Source organism: Apteryx rowi, unplaced genomic scaffold (genome assembly GCF_003343035.1).
Source record: "Apteryx rowi isolate R43461 unplaced genomic scaffold, aptRow1 scaffold_121, whole genome shotgun sequence".
NCBI classification, from domain to species: Eukaryota; Metazoa; Chordata; class Aves; order Apterygiformes; family Apterygidae; genus Apteryx; species Apteryx rowi.
Genome location: NW_020447431.1, coordinates 1,559,339 through 1,584,042, shown reverse-complemented (window position 1 = coordinate 1,584,042; position 24,704 = coordinate 1,559,339). Strand labels below are relative to the sequence as shown.

Sequence of the window (24,704 nt, the reverse complement as noted above, 5' to 3'; positions counted from 1 at the left end):
TTCACCAGGCTCAGCTGCAAGTCCTTCTAAAATTTCTGTTAGTGTATCATATGCTGGTCATCTGTGTCTGATCATGATACCCTCTAGCGGCTTTTCTAGCACCTGTACCTTTTCAGTTATTAAAAAAAGGCATGGCCAGATTCACTTGTGAGAAGATATGCACAGATCTTGGATCCACATGTCAAAGTATCATTTCCTGGCATTTTAGATGAGTATCTGAACATTGAGAGTTGTGGCTGAGTCTAAAAGATGCTACAAAAGAGATAGGAGTATCTTTTTTCGAACACTGTATAAATACTGTTCCTGAATGGTAGGATTCTGGCATCACTGAATTTGCTTCAAGTGACCAGTTTTAGAATCCTCACATCTTCATACATTCTTCACTCTGTGAGCTGTTTTTGACCACTTAAAGACTACAAAAATGTTTTATCCTGTGAAAACCAATACTTGTCAATTTGAAAGGTACATAAAATATGTTAATTGAGGATGACAGAAAATTTAGTGGGAAGGAGAGTTCTTTCAGATCTGTCTGTTTAGGATCATGGAAAATTCAGGTTGGAAAGAACCTCAAGAAGTCTCTACCTCAACCTCCTCCTTAAAGCAAGGTCATCTAGGAAATCAGACCAGGCTGCTCATGGCTTTAGCCAGTCTAATCTTGAAAACTTCCAAGGACAGAGACTGCACAACCTCTCTGGGCAACCTGTTCCAAGGCCTGGATGTCCTCATGGGAAAAAAGTTTCTCCTTATATCCAATGTGAACCTCTCTTGTTTCAACTTATGCCCATTGTCTGTCATTCTCCTGCCTCACATCAGTGTGATGAACCTGGCTCTGTCTCCTTGATAACCACCTCATAGGTATTGGAAGGCTGCTGTTAGGTGTCTCTGAAGCCTTCCCTTCTCCAGGCTAAACAAGCCCAGGTCCCTCAGCCTCTCCTCCCAGGGCGAGTGCTCCAGGCCCCTCTTCATCTTGGTGACCCTCTGCTGAACTCGCTCCAGCTTATCAATGTCTCTCTTGGGGGGGGGGGGCGCAAACCTGGGCACAATATTCCAGATAGGGTCTAACAAGTGCAGTGTAGAAAGGCAAAATCACTTCCCTCACCCTGCTGGCTGTGCTCCTGCTAATGCAGCGTGGGAGGCTCTTGCCCTTCTTGGCTGCCAGGACACACTGCTGGCTCACCTTCAGCTCGCTGTCTGTCTGCCAGCCAAGACCCCCAGCACCTCTTCTGCAGAGCTGCTCCCCAGCCAGTCAGCTGCCAGCCCATATATATTCTTGCAAAGGGCTCGCTCTTCCCAGGTGCATGCCTTCGCATTTGTCCCTGCTGAATTTCCTAAGGCTCCTGTTGGCCCATTCCTTCATCTTGCCTAGGTCCCTCTGAATGGTAGCCTGCCCTCAAGCATATCAACTTCTCCCCAAATTTGGTGTCATCTTTCTATCTGTATTCTTTTTTTTATTTATTTTTAAGGACCGCATAGCTCTTATTCATTAGTAACAAAATTTACCCACTTATTTCTGAAGACTGCCAACTTGTAATTAAAAAAATCCTGTAAAGTGTTTACTGTGCAGCAGCCATTAACCATTTTTCTCTTTCTACTTGCAAGTACATAACATTGGCATTGAAACATCTATCTTCCTTTTAAATGGTATCTTCATATTTTCACTCACAGGGTGTGCTGGTTAATATAGCTCCTGTTTTATAACTGTTAGGTAGCTATTGTAAATAGTTGTTTTTAATAGATTGGCTTTAATTGCCTGATAATGATCTACTGGTTGAATAAGAGAATGAGTTTTAAGCTTTGTATATATGTTCTGTCAACTGATTTTTGAAGGATATTCAGTGTTTGCTATGAATCAGAAAGAGACTATGGTGTTCATGTTGTTCTAATTTCATTAAGCCTCAGCAGTATTTTTCGGATTTCGTTTTTACATTATGTTTATATTTTATCATTCATGAATTGTACAACTTTACTTATCAGTATGGATACCCACCCCAGGTTTTGAATCTATTCCTGGGAAAATGCAAATGGGAGAATGTGAACATTCAAACCATGATAACTTGAAAATATGTTAATCTTAACCCTCCCCCCCCCCCAAAGGGTTTCCTGCCATTTATAGTCATGTCTTCCTGTCTGTACAGGAGGGAGAAATGTGTATGTATTTTCCTTTGTTCTGTAAGTGGTTCCATCTACTACAAAAAAACTGTCAGAAGAATGCTGGTGAAAGAAAGAAAAAGATTTCCTTGAAGAAGCTTATAGTTTGTTTGCAGGTCCCTCTTGGGGGGCAGGTGTACCATAAGTAGGACAAGCCTCTAAGGGGATGTGGAAAGATACAGTGGATGTGGGAAAAAGTGAAGCTTAGAAATGAAGTCTCTTTTACAAAAGTAGTGCATAAGTAAAGTAAGCATGTCATTCTCTTAACTATTTCTTGAAGGAAAATTACATCTCCTGGTGGTGGTGATGTGGAAGTCATTTTGGTATTTTTACTGCAATAGGGCCTGTGATGTGGTCTATCAGAATACATGTCATCAAACGCAGTATGGTAGTAGTCTTATTTTGACATACAAATCAGTATAAACAGATTCAAATGAAGCATATCCTAGGGCTCTGGAAAGAGAGTGGGAAGAAATCAAATTAAGTCAGAATATCACAGGTCAGTATTTGAAGGAATATTTTTTTTCTGTAATAAATTAGTATTGCAGCTTCTGACATTTGTCATATATTACTGTAATTTGATGTCATACTCCTTTATTTTAATTATTATAATTTACCACTGCTGTTTTCTTTAGGTCATTTTTATCGTCTAGAAGGACAAAAGGATTTCCTGCTTTGTGGCAATAGCTCAGATGCAGGGTAAGATATACTGAAAATTACACATTACCATTTGTCTAAACAGAATATAGAAATTATCACTGTAATGTTAAAAAGCGAATTTACCTAACTTTGCTGTCAGCAGTCCATAGCCCTTCATCGTAAGTTAACACTTGAACTAGTAAAAATACTAATRAGAAATACTTTGATGTGAATTTCCTTTAAAAATTCTTGTGTAACTAGAAAATTCCATTTCAACTGATAGATCTTGCATTGTGAATGACTTAAGAACATACTTTATATCAAAGATTTCATCCTATTTCTCGTCTCTAAAGTAGGCAAATCAGCTGTTTAGTTTGCACTGGGATTTATGACAAACTTTTGGGAAAACATCTTCAGGATTCTTCTCTTTATGAACTGCATGCATGGCACTGTCTTGGTCTCTGTAACAAAATTTGTTGCAACAGGAKCACAGGTTTCTAGATTCTAACGATAAACCAGTTTATCCATTGTTCTGGGATGCTTATGTTTTCAAAACAGATACACTTAATCTTTTTTGTAAACATGTCAGGTATAGATATAAGTATGTATCAGATACTTTTATGTATGTGTGCTGAGTCTATGTGTGCATAAATATTCACACAACRCACACGCAACACACACACACAGCAACCTTTATGGTGGCTTTCTGTGGAGGTTTTGAAGGACTGAACCTCTTCTAGCCCTCAGGAATGGAATCACAACAGAGACAGCCTGCCTACAGTTGAAACAATATTGGATCACCTACTATCAAAACTGATACGTACAGTTTTAAGAGATAAAATTATCACTATGACAGTTACTTCTTGTTTTGGAAGTAGTAGAATCTGTTAATTCAACTTGACTAATTCACACACTGCCAAGAAAGCTGATATGCCAACCCTGCTGGCAGATGAAATTTAGTGTAAAATTGCAGTAGGACACATACTAAAATATCTGTATTGATTTTTTTTTTTTTAACATGGAAGTGTTCATCTTATGGAACCTCTGTGCTGAGTGAATATATTATTCCCATTGAAGAGGTATATGTAGAAATAATTCAAACTGTTGAGAATAAGTTTTATTGTGTAGATAAAGGTGAAAGAAGGTTGGAGGAAATTTTTTCTTTTTTGTTTGGTCTTTTTTGCTTTTTAATTTGTTCATTTCCTCACTCATTTTTAAAATATTTTAAGMCACAAATGGCAGCCCCCTTCACAAATTAGATCTAATGAGTTTCTATTAGAAACTCAAGATATAATAATTTAAAAACAATTTCAGTGTTACCTGTTTTTTATTTGCATTGCTTTACATTTTTTTTCTAGTAAATGCCCAGAAGAATTTATCTGTGTGAAAGCTGGAAGAAACCCCAACTATGGGTATACTAGCTTTGACACATTCAGTTGGGCTTTCTTGTCATTGTTTCGACTCATGACACAGGACTACTGGGAAAATCTTTATCAGCTGGTGAGTATGCAGCAAAAATTCTTTGGTGTCTTACTGGCCTAAAATCAAAATAAATGTGGAAAGGGCCTTTATATTACCTACCGTTGATATTGTTAACAATTTCAGACGAGCCATATTTCTCAAAGAAAGCAAGTTCAGTTGCAAAATTGAGCAGAAACTTGGGCAGTTATTACAGAATCTCACATGATTTCTGTAGAACTATGCAAGTTTTTCTGAACCTTTCTTTCAGTCTTCAGCATGTGTTTCATTTAGTGCTTCATAACAAGATCTTCAAAAACTTTAGTACTGAGTTGTATAAAGATCCTGTGACAGCAAAATCTGAGTCTTGACTTTTGTACCTTGAATCCCATTTTGGGTAGCTAAGAATACGTCTTGGTATATAGACTTTTCTTGCCATAGCCTTTCATTATAAGGTATGCGAAAATCTGTAATAATAGTAAGCATTCAGTTTTGTATTATTATTATTGATTGTACCATCTTTAATTCTTCTGGTTAATCCAAGAGGAAGGCATGCTAATGCAGTTTTCAGTACTGAAGAATCTGAACCATGAAATAAGTGTGTTTTACATTGAAACTCTTAACTCTACTTCCTTCTCAAGATTATTGGGTATTAAAATAGGTTCCTCTCAAAGCAGCCAGTTTCTCAAGAATGCATTTTCTCACATAAATGCATGTTTCCTTTATTTTGATTACATTGTAATTTAGAAAGCATGTATGATCTTATTACAGAAGGAAGAACAACTCCTACGTAATACAGTTTTGCACTTTTCAAATTCAGTAAATGCTTATCAATTTCAGAATTGCTGTTTGTCTTCATCGGCTGGATCATTTCTCTTCTTCTCCTCTAGACATTACGAGCTGTTGGCAAAACATACATGGTATTTTTTGTTCTGGTGATTTTTCTGGGTTCCTTCTATCTGATTAACTTGATCTTAGCTGTGGTTGCCATGGCCTATGAAGAACAAAATCAAGCAACTATGGTTGAAGCAGAACAGAGGGAGGCAGACTGGCAGCAGATGCTTGAACAGCTGAAAAGGCAACATGAGGAAGCTCAGGTATCTTTTTAATGAGAGTTCAAGCTTTAGTRTATTTCTTTGTATGTTATTTGTTCATGTATTGCTAATACATGTATTAGCAATAAAAAGACAGAGAAAGCAATCAGTGTAGAGCACTTGTGAGATATGTAAAAGAATGGCTCTTTTTTCTTTTGAAAAATATTAATGTCTAAAGTGTTAATGAATTTCAGAACTGAGAATAAAAATTACCCCCAAATCAGAGGAATAGTTTTAAAATAAACATTTCTTAATTAGGTGTAGTATCTAGTAACTTATCATGCTGAATTTACAAAATTCCTGGCTTAGAAATAATTGCAATTCTATGTTATAAATGCATTTTTAAATATTGATGTTTACTTCAGACCTTGATTAGAGTTTAAAATATTTTTGTCCATAAATTTCTAACTGCTTTATGATACTTATGTTATTTCCAGTGAATCAGGGACTGGAAGTAGTTATCAGTAAGAGCAACTTAAGGAAGCTTGAATACAGTAACAGTTAATATTAGTTTACAAAACTGAATTAACAAAACCTGAGGTATAATGGCATTTAGTTCTTTCATTTTCTGTTGTATTCATTCCAACTAATTAATAGATTTAATAATTTCCAATTCTTTTTGATGAACTTTGAGAGAGAACATGTTTTACACAACACATTTACTCCATGATAGAGACACAAAGTAGAACTCTATTAGAATGGTAACTTTCACAAATGCCCTGTTGTTTCTTTCTTTGTATTCGTAGCACATAACAATTTGATTTGAAGTTTTGCATAAACCCATCTAGGCTTTTGCTACATATATAAAAGTTACTTGATATGAATTTCAGAAACAAGGACTATTGCTTTCTTAATACAGCTGAAATGGTGTGATTGTGAAGCATCTGGTAGTTAAATATGCTTGATATTACATTAAGAAATTGCTATGACAGGCTATTGCAGCGGCTGCAGCAGAGATGAGTAAATTTAGCAGTGATGGTGGACCTTCAGATAGTTATTCAGAAGCATCCAAACTTAGCTCAAAAAGTGCTAAAGAAAGGAGAAATAGAAGGAAAAAAAGAAGACAGAAGGAGCTGTCTGGAGAAGAGGATAACATGAAGGATGGAAAGCTTCCAAAGTCTGAATCAGATGGCAGTATCAGAAGGAAAGGATTCCGTTTTTCTTTGGAAGGGAACAGACTTGCATATGGGAAGCAGTTGACGTCACCCCATCAGGTACTATGAATAGTAGTCATTTTTTGAATTTGTGAGGTAGTTGTAATAACCAGCAAACTTCACTGTGACTTTGGAAATATTACAACCAAGGAAAAAGAATTTTGCAATATTTTAAATGTATGCTGCATCATTCTAGAGTATACCTAAACAAATATTTTGCCTCTTCTTGTGTTATCATTTAGGATCTAGTGGATCTTAATATGATGCACGGCAACATTACATTTTCATAGTTCTTTTGAAATAGAAATTCTGAAATCCTTGAGTTTTCATTCCTTTGTAATTCATAAAAGGAAGAAATACACCATAAAGTATATTGATACTATTTGTATAAAGTATATACTATTTGTATAAAGTATATTGGTAATATTATTCTCATTGATACTAGGAAGTATCAATGAGAAGAATAAGGGTATTAAATGCTCTATACCTTTTTGATATAACTTATGACCTACATGGGCCATTAGAATTTCTAGAAGTCTTGATTTTCAATTTAATACAGACATGGAAACTAATATGGCCTCTGCATGTCCCCTTTGTTCTTTTCAATAATTATTTTTAGGTGTACTATAAATTTACCCATTCAGATGACTGGCATCTCCAGTGCATATCTGAACTCTGCCTGAGGCACTGAATTAAAATACAGCAGAAAGATTCTAGGGAACGTAAATGATATTTTTACAAATAGACATGCATTTTGTATATTAAAAATCTTAAATAAAAGTCTTAAAGTTACTTTCTTTGTTTCCATTATAGTCTTTACTGAGTGTTCGTGGCTCCCTGTTTTCTCCCAGACGTCATAGCAGAACAAGTCTTTTCAGTTTTAGAGATCATGGAAGAGAGGTAGGATCTGAAAATGATTTTGCTGATGATGAGCATAGCACATTCGAAGATACTGGAAGCAGAAGAGGTTCTCTCTTTGTGCTGCGCAGGCACAGTGAACGGCGCAGTAGTAACACTAGCCAGACCAGTAGAACATCAAGAAGGCTGCCAGTGTTTCCAGTGAATGGGAAGATGCATAGCACTGTGGATTGCAATGGGGTGGTTTCCTTAGCAGATGTACCACCATGTCTCTTTTCACCTACTGGACAGCTTCTGCCAGAGGTGGTAATAGATAAACCAACAACTGATGACAATGTAAGGAAGTTTTAAGTTACTCCAGGCTTCATGACCATTACTTACTGTATCAGACAGTGTTTTTACAAAATGGAATGCTTTGAGAATGGTTGAGAAGTTATGAATGCTTCTGCATCTTGAAGTACCTTTTAACATAATGAAATGGGCTTATAATAATTCTGTAGTATTTGGTATATGTATGTGAAAAAGCACTCCAAAATGAGAGGATGAAGCGTGACAATAAATGAGAACAAAGAAGCATATATTTTAGATACATTTGGGATATGCATGCACTTGCATACTGAATAAAATGAGTAATGTTCCATTGCTGAATCTGTTTTAGAGCTCAAAATAAGATGATTGGCTTTTTAAGCATTCTGTTATTTCTGCTAGTTATTTCTGCTAGTTATTTCTGTTATTCTGATTTTTTTACTTACGTTTCAGCCTCCCTGTAACTGTATTTCCTAATTATCTGTCAGTAATCTGCTGGCTTTTGCATTCCTTCCCATATATTTGGTATTGTGCAAATGTGCAAAAACAACTTTTAAGATCATGTTGACATTCTAGAAGCTCTGAAAGCTTTTTCTGGGTCTCAGAGATGGTCTGAGTTTCTCACCGCCAAGGGTATAATATAGTAATAATAATTTAAAAAAGCACATTCAAATTGACCTCTTGCTCCCTCTGGTCAGTCTTCCCTTTTTCCCTCAATCCATTTTTATGAATGGGACAGAGGAATCTGTTGCACAATTTATCTTAGAAACCTTCTGTTACTGAAGCAAAAAATCTTATGCAGGTCACAGCATCTGAAAGTACATCAGCCATATTCCTTAGAGTTATGATCTCCTTGCAGTCTATTATCCTTTCATTTTCATAATTTATTTAATTTCCTGAAAAAAATTACACCCATGCTCTTATATTCAAAACTTTATAATTAAGGTGTGCTTGATGATATAATACAGCTCCGTAATTTCAAGGTCATTTAATAAAAACGTCCTAAAAAATAAGTTGTCATTTTTGGAGTCAGTTAAGGCAGGCTTGTTTTGTTTAAGTCTGAATTCAAAAATAAATCACAGTCAATAGCTATTCATTGTAAAATTTAAATCAGATCTGTTGAGTGGGTATAGAGATCAAGACTGACCTATAACAATTGTATTTGGAGAATAATTACTATTGCTGAAAATTTCCTATCATAAATTACTTCTTACGAGTATCTTGTGTTTTAAACTAGTTTGGAAGTGAAGTATAGCTAGAGAAGGCACCAAGCATGGAAATGTGAATTACRAATTTTTCTGATTCCAGTGCTACAACGGTCTTGATTTGTTACCTTGGTGATGTCATTCTACCTCTTCCAAAATTCCTTGTGTCTAATACAGAGTTAATAGTAGTTAACTATAATGCAGTGATAATATGGGAATTAATTATCAAATACTTTTTTAATATTTCAAAAGGTGCTTGAGAGTATTCAGAAGTCTAACATGACAATAACAGGGTTTTGGGTTTTTTTTGAAAAATACTAGGTTTATGTTATAATGGAAAAAATCTGATGTAATAGATGACATAAATACAAAGCTGCATATATTATGAATACCTTCAAAATGAGAAGCATCTGTGGTGCCTTTATGTTTTGCAGTATTTCTAAAGTTGAATTTAATTAATCCCCCCCCTTTTTTTATAGAGCACTACTACAGAAATAGAAATAAAAAAGAGGCATTCAAGTTCATATCAAATACCGATGGATTTGCTGGACGATCCAAATTTAAGGCAAAGAGCCATGAGTATAGCCAGCATTATCACAAATACAATGGAAGGTATGTCACAGTTGTAGATGTGTCTGTCTAAGACATAATCTTAGACTTGCTTGAAGGTATTATGTTCATGATGCACATACAGAAGTCAAAAAATAAGTAGCTATTGCAAATACGTAGACTGAATGATAGAACAAAAGTACATGAGCATAGTGAAAAAAGAAATGAAAGAATCTGATAAGCATATTAAACCAAGAGGTATGTTCTGATTAAAACAGACAAAGGTGTGTGCTTTTATACTAGCTATTCATGTTTAGCTGTCCAGTTACTGAAAGAAGTGCCTTTCCTTGTGATACTAGTATAAGCTTCCATTAGCTGTACTATAAAAATGTTACGTAACGTAAGGGGCAAGGCCTTATTTAACAGAGAGAAGGAAATTAGTGGTAGGGTTATTTTGGAAGAGTGAAATTATTACTAGTTCAGTTCTTGATAAAACTTGATAAGTTGTCAAAAACCTATTCTCAGTGAAATTAATCTTTTCATGCAAATTAATCATACGTTTGAGAGGATTGTGGAGCTGGAAGCTTTACTAAGAAAAATAACTTTAAGGAGCTTTTTTTTTTTTCTTTTTTTTTAACAAGATCATACAATAGTATAAGTAGACAACTTTTTCAACTGTTAGCTATAAAATCTTGAGTTTTTCCTTCTAGTCTTATCAACTCTTGTCAGGCAGCAACAATAATAAAGTTCTAAGAAGGTTCCTAAGAAGGTTGTTTCTCAAATACCTAAATATGCAGCATTGGTCCATAGATCACTATTTCCTGACTGTGGTGTTTTATTGACTAGATAGATGATTCAGCTATTCATTCAAACATTCCCATCGAGCCTCTGTAGTAGAAATTTTGATTAAATAATTGAATACACTTTTTTTTTAAGCTCAGCTCACAAATTTCATTTTGTAGTTTAAATGCTTTTTGTTAGTTTGGATTGTTTTTGACTGAGGGATAGACATTAAAACCTGAAAAATAAGTAAAAATCTGTCTTCAATTTATCATCGACTTATTCAGTCTGCATTTCTGTTTTGTCCAGAACTTGAAGAATCTAGGAAAAAATGTCCACCCTGCTGGTATAAGTTTGCCAACACTTTCTTGATTTGGAATTGTTGGGAGCCTTGGTTAAAAGTAAAGCATATAGTTAGTTTCGTTGTAATGGATCCATTTGTTGATCTGGCTATTACTGTTTGCATAGTTTTAAACACGCTGTTTATGGCCATGGAACATTATCCAATGACTGAAAGCTTCTGTAATGTGCTTAAAATAGGAAACCAGGTAAGTCCATCAAACTATATCATTTGATACATGAACATAGTTTCTATTTGGAATATAATTAATTTTGATTTTATTATTTTTTATTATCATCCCATAAAATACATTTTAAATGTTTAATTGTACTAAAAGTAGTTTAAAAATACCATTTGGGGTGTGATGTATTTAGGAATGTGATTTCCATATTAAAATTTCTGCAGATAGAATTTTCATTAACAGGACTTGAGATGACACACACAGCCACAAAGATATCTGATTTGTTTTTATTTAGCATTAAAAGAAAAGTAGGATCCAAATTTGGTTCTTTCTACCGTAAGTATCATTGATAACACCAGAAGTGTTGGATGTTATTTTGCATTGGTATTTTTTGCTCTGTTTTTTGTAGTTCTATGAAGGATGTTGCTTCAATTGAGTTTTTTGAGCATAACTATTTGAAAGGCAAAGAACTTGTGAATTTTACTGACAGTGCCTATTGATACAGTTGGCTTTTGTTTCCAAAGAACCACAGTCTTGTTTTTTTTCTTTTATAATGACAATAATACTCGTAACGTTGTCTGCTACACTTCTAACCTACGCTCATTGTAAGTGGTAATTCTAGTGATTCTGGTATAGCAAAATAACAAAACAATTCAGTTCTTAGGGTATATGAAATTCTAGTTACATGTTGGGAATATATCCAGCTTTAAGTCCAGAGATGTCATGGTGTTAACACTTGTATTCTGATACTTTTAGCCAGTCTAGACACAGTTCAATCTTTTTGCCTTTGTTTGGAGTCAGAGATCATTTTTTGTGGAAGATGGTCATGTTTGGTCATGTTGCTGCTTAAAATTATGGCTAAATCCTTAAAGATGGGTAAGGGCATCTCTCATATGAGAAGCATCTGAGAGCTGGGACTCCTCAGCCTAGAGAAGAGAAAGCTCAGGGGAATCTTGTCAATGTTTACGAATATTTGATGGGAGGGTGCAAAGAAGACAGGGCCAGACTCTTCTCAGTGGTGCCTAGTGACGGGACGAGGCAGTGGGCACAAACTGAAACACAGGAAATTCCACTTGAACACAAGAAAGCACTTCTTCACTCTGAAGGAGGTCAAACACTGGAACAGGTTGCTCAGAGAGGTTGTGGAGTCTCCATCCTTGGAGATACCCAAAACCCGACTGGACATGGTCTTGGGCAACCAGCTCTACCTGAACCAGCTTGAGCAGGGGGGTTGGACCAGACAATCTCCAGAGGTCCCTTCCAAACCCAACTATTCTGTGCTTCTGTGCAAACAGACTCAGGATGTATCTGAGGAGCAAGACAGGGAGGACCAACAGCTGCTGCAGAGGATTGTCTTGTGATTATGTCTATACCTTATATCCAGAAAAAACACCATATTTGGATTTGATAAGCAATAAAATAGCTTAATATTAATCTAATTTTGAGCTCTGTAGGTATAGGTGCTCCTTCATGCCGATAAGAATTTGTGTTTACTCCAATCAGCTGAAACTTTGGTACAATACTGACATACTGTTTCATCAGTTGCTTTCTTGCTTTTTGAACTGTGTAGCACTACCTTTAAAAGCCTGTCAAATGCTCCTGTATTTTTTCCAAGTTTGTTCATCTTTCTGGTCAGAGAAATTATAATGAGTATCTTTCAGTGTTCTCTTTTGCATCAGAAATTCTGTTACACTTGGAAACACTACTCTCTTAAAATACACTTGCATATTTCAGTAACTCTTTAAGTTAGATCCATGTTACTGTGTTTCTGTGACAGTTTTAATTAGTATTTGAATGTTGTTCTTTGAGTGGTTAGCCATATGAAATCCCATCAGTGTTGAGAATGCCTCTCGTGCACAAGATGACATTTTACACTTCTCTTTTTCCTTGCACTTTTCTCCTTCAACTCCACAACTTCAGTGATGGAGCAGGTCCGCTTGTTACTCAGAGCACATCATGGATACACAGAAAAGTTGTTAAGTTAATTTATGCTATTCAATAGATATCTGTGGGCATACATCTACAGTAAATACAATGAATTTACTCCCTTTCCAGAGGCTTTTTTTTTGCCTTTTGCTTTGTCTGATCCTGTCAGAGGCAGAAAGGAGTTCTGCTTCAAACATGAACCTAAGCAGAATTAGTCTTTCTTGGCAGCTAGCAAGAAAAGACATGCTTACAGTTTCTGTTCTCATGAAGACTTCACTGAATAGCAAAAACTCCAAATCACTCTCCAATTCATGATCAATTCATAATTTTCCACACTCCTTTGTTAAAGTAGCTTCCCTTGTGGCAAGAACAGCTATTATTATCTTGCTGGGGAACGTTCCTTTAATTTTGCAGGGCAGATGTAGGGAGCAAATAGGAGGCTTGTTAGAAATAGTTTACTTCTTACTAGTCACTAAATGTATCTCAGGTTTAAATAAAATGTTAATAAAGATACACTGCAGTTCATTTTGATGTTGTCTTGATGTTATCTTTACTGTGAAGTTCAGCTTGTGACAATTTTCCTTACTGACATCCTGCTGTAGGAAGATTATCACACGTTTTTTAAGTTGTTCCTTGTCTTCTGGTACAACTTATTCATACTCATCTATAAAATAATAATAAACAATGTTCTTCCTTTAGGTTTTTACTGGAATCTTTGCAGCAGAAATGGTTCTCAAGATAATTGCCATGGATCCTTTTTATTATTTCCAAGTCGGCTGGAATATTTTTGATAGTATTATAGTCACCCTTAGTTTGGTGGAGCTTTTTCTTTCAAATGTGGATGGATTATCCGTTCTCCGATCATTCAGATTGGTAAATAAATTAATGATGATAATATATCTGCTAATGCACTATGTTTGTTTTTTAACCATACTAATGTACTAATGTAAATAACACTTTAGTTACATGATATATATATAACTTTTCTTAAGTGTCACGGGATATCTCTGCAAGCAGGACTTTCAAAATAATTTATGTCATTAACACTAAATAGTGTGTGCTATTTTATGGTTCAGAAGCAGCTAACTGTTTTCAAAGGGAAAGAGTTGTGATTTTATTGTAATTGTATTAACATGGCTGGATAACAACACAGTGAAGTGTGCAATTTAGTGCATATTGAGAGAAGATGTAAATAATTAAACATTCATGTCTTTTTATCTGCTCTCATATCTGACAGCTGGCAAAACACTAGAACTGCTCTTTTAAATTGTAGGATTTATAAATTTATTTAGTAAAAAGATTGATTTTCTTTTTCCTCAGGAAAAAATGGATGCTTTATTTTAATAGAAAAATATTTTTAAAAAGAGTAGTGGACTATTTGAGACATTCTGTCAGTGTGGTTTCTTTCACTGACTGATTTTCCATTATGCTTTTATCTGAAAATAAAAATATTTTATACTTTTGTTCTTTTTGCTGTGTTAGGGATAAGGAAGAATGTGAGTCGTACTTTTTTTCCTGCATAAGTGGGAGCATTTGGTTTAGAGCTTATGTTTGGCTTTTATTTCCAAACTGTGGGCCTGATACTTTTTATATTTGTTGAAAACAATATTCTTTTGGAAGACTCTGTCCTTTGAGTGTTTTTGAATCCTTTATTTTCCTTCAGCAGAATCCTTTTGTTTTTTGTTTTTGTTTTTATTTCTCCATGCGTTTTTGCACGTAATGGTTGAGATATATGCCATGTCAGAGTTCACTAGCCAGATGAATTCAACCGATGGGCTGTTCCTTTCATATAGAACGGAATACAGATATGCTATGTAAAAGATAGGAGAAAGGTCCAAAATTTATTAAGTTTATAAATGGGGAATTTTATGGAATTCCTGTTTCTGAGTAAGTTACGGTTTTTGGAAACTTGTTGAAGTTTTTTTGGTGTTGCAGAGAGACACTAGTCCATGATCTGTTGCTTTCTCTGTATTTCTATATCATTTTTGTAACTACTACAAATAATGTCTCCGTATTTTTGTTTTTCAGTTGCGAGTTTTCAAATTGGCAAAATCTTGGCCAACTCTAAATATGCTGATTAAGATTATTGGCAACTCAGTGGGGGCTTTGGGGAATTTGACCCTGGTGCTGGCCATCATTGTCTTCATTTTTGCCGTGGTTGGGATGCAGCTGTTTGGGAAAAGCTACAAGGAATGTGTCTGCAAGATCTCCAATGACTGTATACTCCCACGCTGGCACATGCATGACTTTTTCCACTCTTTCTTGATTGTATTCCGAGTGCTGTGTGGAGAATGGATAGAGACAATGTGGGACTGCATGGAGGTTGCAGGCCAACCCCTGTGCCTTACTGTCTTCATGATGGTCATGGTGGTTGGAAACCTAGTGGTATGTAGCCAAAATAATTTGAGAATTCATTTAGAGAAAGAATTGTAATGAAACCAGTAATGGAGTTGTTTTTAGCATTAAATGTGTTATTTACCTATGTTTTATATGATTTTGAATTCATTATGAATAGGTTCAGAAATACAATTTTCTGTTTGTTAGGTTTTTGATCCTGTGTAGTAGCATCTTCAAATTGGAGGATGGGCTCACTCAAGGCTCTAGACTGTAATTCAGAGGATATGGGGTGGGGGGAAAGAGAGAGACAGAGAGACAGGGAGAAAAGCATCTTATGTTCAGGTTCTTGCAGACTACTCCTAGAGAGAGTAGAAAAGGAGTCACGAGAAGTATGCTCCCAGGACAGAGGTTACCTGCTAGCAAAAGATAAGGGCTTTTTCTCCCTAATTGGTGGAGACATTACTTCCAATCACATACAGACAGCTTTTCTCTTTTTCTGCTCTTTCCTGTCAAAAGGCTGCTTTAAAATTCTTGGACTCTGAAGTTTAAGCCGTTTTGAGTCCTTTCTGCTGGGAAGGAGAAGCAGATTCTTCTCTTCGGAAAAGCAGCAGATTAAAATACTTCATTTCCTTCACCTTTTTTCCTCCTACTTGTTAAGTACTTTTTACAGACATTTTTAAAGCAGACTATATTTTAACTTCTTTTCCTCTTGAAGAGGAAAGTATCAGATCCACTCCATAGTTTATACATTCACATATACCAGTTTGTCTTCTTAAATATGTATTGTATTTATTAATTTGCTAGTTAATAGAGTAATAGTTAATAAAGAAGCCTTCATTGCTCTGCCTTTTGCTCTGCTCTTCTCACTGCCTACAGAGTTTCCCCATGGTTTTTATCTTCCCTTTAGGCAACTGTCAGCAGCAAAAGAGATTTTAAATTAGCTGTCCTAGTGCTATTTTTTAGGAATAAAATTTCTAGCAATAGGAATTACCTTTAAATGAGTCATGCATTAGTACTAGTAACATAGTTTTCTAAAACACTGCCTTGTCTGTACTGCTGTTATTCACAGTCATTCCCATTAAAACAAAATAGCATATTCCCATCTTCTGTTCTCAACTGCCTTCTTGTATTTTATCCCTGGAAATACCTTTTTTGGAGATATGCTCCACAATTTTGTAAAAATATCTTGATTTTGAATCCTGTGATGAAGATAAATATGAAGTTAACTGCCAAACAAAACATCCTCCTTAAATAATTTTCTAAACCAGAAGAGGGAACTTCGTGGAATGAAGTGTCCATCTCTGATTTTTTTTTTTTTTCCAGTATTCATTGTATCCTGATTTTGTACCATAACGTTAGCAGAATTTCTTACCTGAGTAGACAGTCACTGCTGTATTTCAGTGCTCTGCTACCCGGTTCTCTTTCTGTCAYCCCGCTGCATTGTTTTACCCTGTTGTCTTGAGAGCTGCTTAGAAGAATGGCCCAGTATAAAGAATTTAAGAACTGCCACTCTAGAAGTTCTTTGGACAGACTTTTCCTAATACCACCTGAGCTGCTGGTAGACACTGGACTTACATAACTGAAACCTATTGTATGTTTCTTATTGCCAGGGGAAGAGGRTGAGAGATGAGTAAGATTTGGGGGGCATTTTGAGTCGCGTAGAGCAAAATATTTGTGTGTGTTTGAGCCAGCCTCTTAAGAAAGCTGTTTTCTGCAATAAAAGACACAACTAATCTTTGCAGAGTGCTCCACTGTGCCAGAGAAGTAAACATTTTGAATCTGGTCAGTCAGTAGTCAAGGCACATTCACTTCTGACCTTAATACCCTTCCACAGACATTGACGGAAGAAGAATATGCAAGTGGCTTCATAGTCAATAGCAATGTAAACCACAAAAAAACCTGCATTGGATATAGGACAGGTGTTGTGCTTACATTGTGTTTACATTTTATTTACTGTTTAATTTCCAAAATCGTATACAGCAGAGAACAACGTGAAGCCTAAGTTGTTAATAATCAGTGATAGAAAAAGCGTGTGAATGAAGAATAAAGTGGGAAAATCCAGCTGTATTGTCTTTGTTTTTAGGTACTGAACCTTTTTCTGGCCTTGCTGCTGAGTTCATTTAGTTCAGACAGCCTTTCTCCTACAGAGGATGATAACGAAATGAACAACTTGCAGATTGCTTTTGCAAGAATTCAGAAGGGAATAGATTGTGTGAAGAGAAAAGCAGGTGAATGTGTCCAGAAATATTTTTTTGGGAAACATACTGTTGTAAGTGAAAGAAAAGCAACAGATCAGTTGAATGATAAGAGAGACTGTTGCATTTCCAACCGTACCATCGCTGAAATAAAGAAAGATCTGAATTATCACAAAAAAGAGAATGGAACCACTGGTGTTGTAGGTGGCAGTGATTATGCATCATTCATAAACAACGCAAGCCTTACTGTTACAGTGCCAATAGCTGTTGGAGAATCTGATTTTGAACATCTAAATACAGAAGAGTTTAGCAGTGAGTCGGATCCGGAGGAAAGCAAGGAGGTAGGATTTCAAAATTTATATTTTGTACAAACGAATTGTTATGATCTTCTGCCATATACCAATTGTATTCTTTCATAGTATGGCTTTTCTTGCTTAGAAATAGAAAGCATTTATGATTTGAGATTGTTGGAGAGGGCCGTGAGTGAATAAACTCTAAAGTGTGAAAGTGGAGTGAAGGAGATTGGGAAACGCAGCATTATACAAAGACATACTAAGCCATTTATAAAAGAGTTTTTCAAAACTAGCTTTTCCAAATTTTTCAGTTGGATAGATGAATTAATATATATGTACAGAATACACAGAAATAAAAGCTCTGTGTCCTGAAAAGGCATATTGTTCTAGTATATAATCATTAAGTTTCTGTGAAGTAAGGATGACAGTAAAGTGCTATTAAAAATAAACAGTGGACACATTAAAAAAGAATATTAATGCCCTTTGTATCTGAATCTTAAACCCACTGAAGTCTATAGAAATGAGCATTATTAGTACAGGATAAGCTAATGAGGTGCTAACAGGTGCTAATGAGAGCCATAACAGTTAGCTTTTCTGTTCTCCTAAAGTTAAAAGAATGGGAAAAAAACAAGGGAACAATGGCAGTATTGTAAGGTGAATATCCCAAAGAAAATGAAGGAGAAAAATAGAATTACTGAATGAAAAATATTAACTTCTTGCTTGTTTCTGAGAGTTTTGAACCAGTCACTTCAAATTCAACTGCCTGACCTTAAACTGGGTCGGCTTTAGGAAAATATTCACTTGTCAGGAGCAGCAGACTGAGGAGGGCAGCAAAATCATGGATTTAAGTAGGCTCCTGAGAGAGGCTTTTCCATCTGCAGGCTGTGGCTGCGGTGCAGCCTGTGGGGAGCAGGGAGCACCAGCAGAGCACCAGGATCAACCTCTCCTGGCACCTGAGGGCACCGAGGACCGCTGGTGCAGTCAGCACTCCTCCAGCCTGGATTGCTTTGGGTCGTTTTGCTTGCTTTTTGAACCAGCAATGAATTTGCATTACTAATTTGCCGGAAGAAATAGGGTACTGCCCATATTCTTTCCAGATCATAGAAATAAGCTTGTTGTAGCAAAATGTAGTTAGATTAAATTTAAATTTGGAAGGTGTAGTAAGGTGAGTCTTTAGTAGAATGCAGTGCTGCAATAACGCTGTACTTATTTGCTATTTGAACAGCTCATTTACTGAAACTTGATTTGCTCTGTCTGCTTTATGGAGATTTTGTGTATTAGCTTGACCTGTCAGTTGAGAAGACCTTAGATTACCAAGAAGCCTTTCAAAAACAAACAAATAATATTCATAAGTATTCATAAAATGTTTTAAAGTGTTAAGTGCCCTTTTTTAGGAACCTATAATTCCTGCTCAATAGCTGCTACATCTTTTTTTTATTATTAATCTGAATAAAGGCTACTGGCCTTCTTGTTAGCATGTTTGAATAAATCTTGGTTTTGTGGAATGAATATCTGATGATTCCAGGTAACTTACTTTTTCTCTGGTAACTATGTTAAATTTAACCCTTACATGGAAATTATGTAGCAATTGAAGATACCAGGTTCTTCACTCTTTTATATTAAATAATTGGGTAACAGAGTCTATGCTTTCTCACCTCTGATATTTGATACGAAACACAAACATCAGCTGTTTTTTAAGATGCAATTATCTATGGCTTCTTTTAACCTACTCCAATGTGGAGAAGTGGCTAAGGATTTGCGTAGTTAAAAGACAAACATATGAGATAAGTTAATTAAAAACATAAAACTATTTCATGTACAGTAGTTTTGCAGTCAGTAAGGAGATTGTCTTTCATTTTGTAGACAGATCACAGCTTTTGGACAAACAGTCTTGTCAGTCACAGGTCCTCAGAGCATACAAGTGTTTGGTTTCACCTCTTCCTTGCAGGCTTTGCCTTTAAATGGGAATAGGTTATATTGGAGGTGTTAAATACCTACGTTATTTGGTGATCCTTTGAGAAGTCATTGGTGAGAAGTGTAGATGAGATTTGTACCAGAAGATTGAGACAAGATAGATTTGAAGTACTTTAGAAAATTACAGGTTTATAGCTCAGGTTTATTGCTTTTTACTTTGCTGTATATCTGTTACAATCCATAATGCACTTCGTACTATTTGAAACATTTTTCTTTTGAGTTATACAGTTTAAAAGAAAACCACACTAATGGTGATGGAGAAAAAATGCTTGCCCAAAAGTTTTTGTCTTTGACCCTGTATAATTGATATTTTTGTTTGTTTTGTTTTGCCCTGTGGTTACTTTCAGAAAATGTATTTAGCATCTAGTAAAGACTAGGGACAACCTTGAAAATGAAGTGCAAGGATAAATTTATTTCTATTAATTTAAAGGTTTAGTTACTACTATTTAAAGGACTCTTAAAGCTGTAATATACGTAGTGTGGGTGTAGTTGTCTCTCATTTTTTACGTTCAGGCCCAATCCAATATACATCTATAAAACTTCAGATATTCTGCTAATTTCATCTCTTTCAGTGTGTCTTTGGATATGCTTAAGCCTCTAATCAATGACTGTGAATGTTATGTTTTGCAAATGTGTAACATCTAGAAAAAGCATTTTTAAATAAGTTGGAATCCATACTTCTGCTGTTTCCAGAATTCAAACAACCTAGAGGGTGCCATGTTTTGAACTTCATTGCGTACAATTCTTACTTCTCACAGGAGTAAAATCAAGCTGGATCAGTCAAGAGTGCAGCTCTGGTGCTTTTTAACCAGGCAGAGCAACATGTCAGCACGTTTACACAGGTTACCTAAACAAGTCATACATATATGATCACTTTTAAAATGGACTGGCCTGCATGCTACTCAGCAACAGTATATTTTTCCCCATCCATTGTAATGTAGTGGAAACATGCACAGCTCTTCTGTAAGCTGAGTCCCATGGCTCACGTCACAGCATGGTTGGGGGCAACCCCAACATGTTTCTCTTTGTTACATCTTTGGTATTTTCTGTACTACTTCTGTAGCATAAGCTGCATGCTCTGTATTTTTTAATTATTAACTGAATTATTAAGTGTCAAGACTGTTCAGGTTTAAATGGATTAACAGCCTATGATTTTATGAAAACGCAAAGGTTTAATTGAATTTTTCTGTTCATCTGTTGAACCATGCTTTTAGCTGTCATGTAATTACAAACATTTTCTGATCATGTTCGTTTGAACAGTGGCTATTAATATCTTAATATTACAAGTATAATTATTTGTATGCTAAAATATTTTGTATTTTAATAGAAATTTTCATATTTCTTCATAATATTTTTATCATTTAAATTCCATTTTTCTCATATAAGAGAAGTCGGATGAAAGATACACTCCTGGGAACAGTCAAACATATCTTTTTTTATACATATGCATAGTCCTTTTGCTTTTAATAGGATATAGTATTTTAGTTATATTCAAATCATGAAGTTAGTGTGTATCTGTAAGATCAGAAGTTAGGAAAGCATCTGTATCAGTTTTGTTCTTCATCAGCAATAAATGTTTCTTTGTGAATTTAGTCCAGCTGATTATGTGGAAGGCAGGCATAAAACATAATTCCAAGCAAAAATTCTGTGCAGGATGTAAGTAAATGTCTAAATTAATGATGGTATTTTAAAACAATATAAAATTAGGAAGCTAGAACAAGAAAGAAAATTAAAAAAACAAAGATAAGGCTAAAATTAAGAAAATTATTGTTAAAAAGACAAAATAGCAACTAGTGTCCTCCAAAACCTCTAAACTCTTGATCTCTAGAACCAAAAAACAAACCTTAATTCTTCCAAATTATGTGCTCCCTATTCCCAATCATCTCTTCTAAATAGATGGGCAGTTTGCTGCTTGCCATTTAGGTATCGAGGCTTCCTTTTTCAAATATAAATTTTGTTCATGTGGATTTTTTTGTGCAGTCCTGCAATATATTCTTCATACATTCTTTTGTACTGTATTATACTAAGTGTTAATTAAGCACCCTGGGAGGTGAAGGATGAACATTTCTATTTTTCCTAAAACTGTTGTTACTGGAATGGTTCACAAAATCAGTTAGATCCCTGCAAACTTTGTATATAGGAAAGAAACTAACTGAATTTTTATTTAAAACAGAGCAGGAAACTTTTCCATACATAGTGCTCTGGTAGATGTTTTTATTTGTTTATTACTTTAATTTTAGTAGGAGGTTTTGGTGTGAAAAAAAGAAGCACTCCACATAAAAAAACCTACTGATGTTTAATTAAAACTGCCACTCTTCAAGCCAAGCCCAGAAGAAAGAGGGAATGAGGCCATCTCTTCTTGATATCAAAACAATATAAGAGCCTCTGATCTTCTTTCTAGAGTCAAGAAGACTACCCCTTTTAACTAAACTCTGTAATATCTGATTCTTCTACCAAGTATTAAATGAGATATTTACCTTGATGTCCTAAGCACACTGCTTCTTTCCAGTTTCTTTTCCGTTTGTGATTGTTCATCTTTTAATATTGCTCATTCTTAAAAAATCTGCATTTTTTCAGTTGAATTCATATCATCTGTTCAAAATGTATACTAATTAGCTTACAGTTCAAAGGACCCAGGCCACTTCATGTTGCTATTAATTTCCATTAGTAATATAACACAAAATTTCTTTACTCCTTTACAAAAGAAGAAAGTGTTTTTAAAATTACTAATTTTTACTAATTTGTTTTATAATCTAGTTCATAAATTCAGTTTACCCATCACTGCCACAGCATTTTGCTTGCGCACGCGTGCTCGCTCTCTCTCTCTMTATATATATATATGTGTGTGTGTGTGTGTGTATATATATATATGTATGTATTTATATATGCAGACTGTCATGGAATGATGAAAGCAGCATATTAATAAAGTGGTGTAGTTATATAGTGGTATCTTCAGGTTCAGTAGAATTAGTCATAGGAAAAGATGCTTGCTGTGAATATTGATATTTTAAAAATTATTTACTAAAAATGAGAAGAGGTATTTACATAAATATGAATAACGTGRGGATTCTGTTCCAGGTACTCAGTTTCCACAGTAGCAATAAAGTAGGAAATACTATTTAATCAGTTTTTAATAAAAGTTAATGTAGAACACCTTCTCTTATTAAATTATTTCTACCTTCTTTTGCAAACATAGCAAAACATAACTTTTTTTATTTAATACCTAAAATGATTTTGTCCCTTCACATTTCGCAACCAAATTGTTAATACAGCTTGATTGGATGGTGCCTCCAACTTGTCTGCTATTATGTCTTAAGTATCTCTTAATCATGAAAGTCTTGCTAAATTCATGAAAGTGATATTAATTCTACAAAACTGAGGCTGTTTTACAAGGTGTGCTTACATCATTCCCTGCACACATTTATTTGTGTGTCAGTGAATCCATTACTGATGTTATATACTTATTGGTGATAACATTGTAAAACGTCAGAGAATGCTGTGATCAAAACTACTTTGTCTTAGTTTGGTACTCATACTCTGATTAATTGTACAATACACCACAGTCTTCCTTTAAAATTTCCAGAACATGATTTTTGCAAGACATACGCAGATTGCAAGATAAAAAAACAAATTCAGGCTTATTCATGTATTAGTATTTGTTTTATTACTTATGTAATTTATGTCATTTTAATTATTTTTTTAAAAATCCTTTTTTGCTGTCTGTTGAACGTACAGGTATGCGTACCAGAGTAATGAGTAGTTTCAGAATGCACAATGTTAACACATCTGTGCATTGGCAAAAAAGAATGCAAATTAATGCCAGTTGAAATGTATTTATCATACTTTTTCCTTTTTGAAACTTTTCAGTATATATGAAAAAGCATAAAAGGTATTCATATGGTAATGATAATTATGAGTTAAGACAGGTTTAAAATTAAGGATTGAAATATGTAACCTGACTACTTTTATGCCTAATCTAACCATGCAGCTTTCTACTGTGTGACCGTTATGTTGGGGGAAAAAAATGGATGTATTTTCCCAATTTAATTTGTTTTATAAAGGTATTGAGCGAAACGTCCTAATAACTTCTCACATCTGAGTTTTCCTAATACTTACAGATTTTCTTTTAGCACTTTTCAATCTACTGGTAAGCAATCCCTACCTAGATCACATACCTAAATWTTTTTTTTTTTTCTTTGAGGAATATTGCCTAATACTTTGACATCACTTACAGCATAACTAAAGAAAAAAAAAAAAAACCCGAACCCTAAGTACTCAATTTTATTGTAAAAATTGTCATATATGCTAGAAGTAGTTAACTCAGATCATTCTGATATTTAAGATGGCAATGTAAAAGAACTGATAATTCTTTTCCTCTTGTTTTTATGTTATAAAAAACTGGCACTTAATTAAAACCAATCCTTGAAAGTCTGCTACATGATTCTGGGACAGTTTATCCTTATAGTTAACAATTCAAAGTACTTTTGTCTGTCAGGATTTACTGTCTTAAGGTTGAGGAGACAGTTATAATGAAAGCTGCTTGTAACTTGCATCATCTTAGAGCATGCATTATAATGGGTACTGGTTTAGATTGTAGTAAGAGAAATATTTATTAAGTACATAGTATCAGAATGCAAAATAAATGGAATATTTTAGAAAATCCACTTGATAATAGTTTTAATGAATGATAACACTGTGCTATAGTTACTCCAGAAATTCTGAAATTCTGTGAAAGAGATTACATGATACACCTTCCAATCTCTAGATGGGAAGTGAAAGATTTATGCACATTTCAACAGCATTGACTGCTATATGTGGATGTTTGTGTGTATTCTTGGCCACAAATATTGTTCTTGGTTGTTATTTGCACACAGTGTTGCATGCTTAATGTTAATTCCATTTCTAAACATATAAGTATCAATAAAGTAAAACTATTATTATGGAATTTTATTTTCAGAAGCTAAATTTTTCTAGCTCATCTGAAGGAAGTACAGTTAATTTAGCTCTCTTTGGAGAAGAAAAAGCAGAGACTGAACCAGAACAAGCATTAGAGCCACAGGCGTGTTTTACAGAAGGTATGGAAAGAAAATTTGGGATTAGCAATTACATTTGAGTTGTCTGCAACAAGCATTGGCAGTGTTTAAATTAAGCTAAGCCTCAGGGAAGCTACAAGTCCCAGGTCCTAGACTGTCAGTTCTTACGATATGATTAATTTTGCCCATTGTAGATGTACTGAAGTCCATGGAGTCATTTGTGTGATACAAATT

The 24,704-nt window shown here is 34.9% G+C and overlaps 1 protein-coding gene across 1 annotated transcript in view; it reads left to right on the top strand.

Annotated features, from left to right (window-relative positions):
* LOC112978082 (sodium channel protein type 2 subunit alpha-like) overlaps window positions 1–24,704 on the top strand; it is an 80,965-nt gene that overhangs the window by 34,575 nt on the left and 21,686 nt on the right. Inside the window, 11 exon segments of the mRNA XM_026091205.1 lie at window positions 2,784–2,847; window positions 4,146–4,287; window positions 5,136–5,342; window positions 6,272–6,553; window positions 7,307–7,687; window positions 9,342–9,474; window positions 10,501–10,739; window positions 13,338–13,511; window positions 14,667–15,023; window positions 17,059–17,511; window positions 24,395–24,512. Coding sequence (XP_025946990.1) covers window positions 2,784–2,847; window positions 4,146–4,287; window positions 5,136–5,342; window positions 6,272–6,553; window positions 7,307–7,687; window positions 9,342–9,474; window positions 10,501–10,739; window positions 13,338–13,511; window positions 14,667–15,023; window positions 17,059–17,511; window positions 24,395–24,512 — 2,550 coding nt within the window.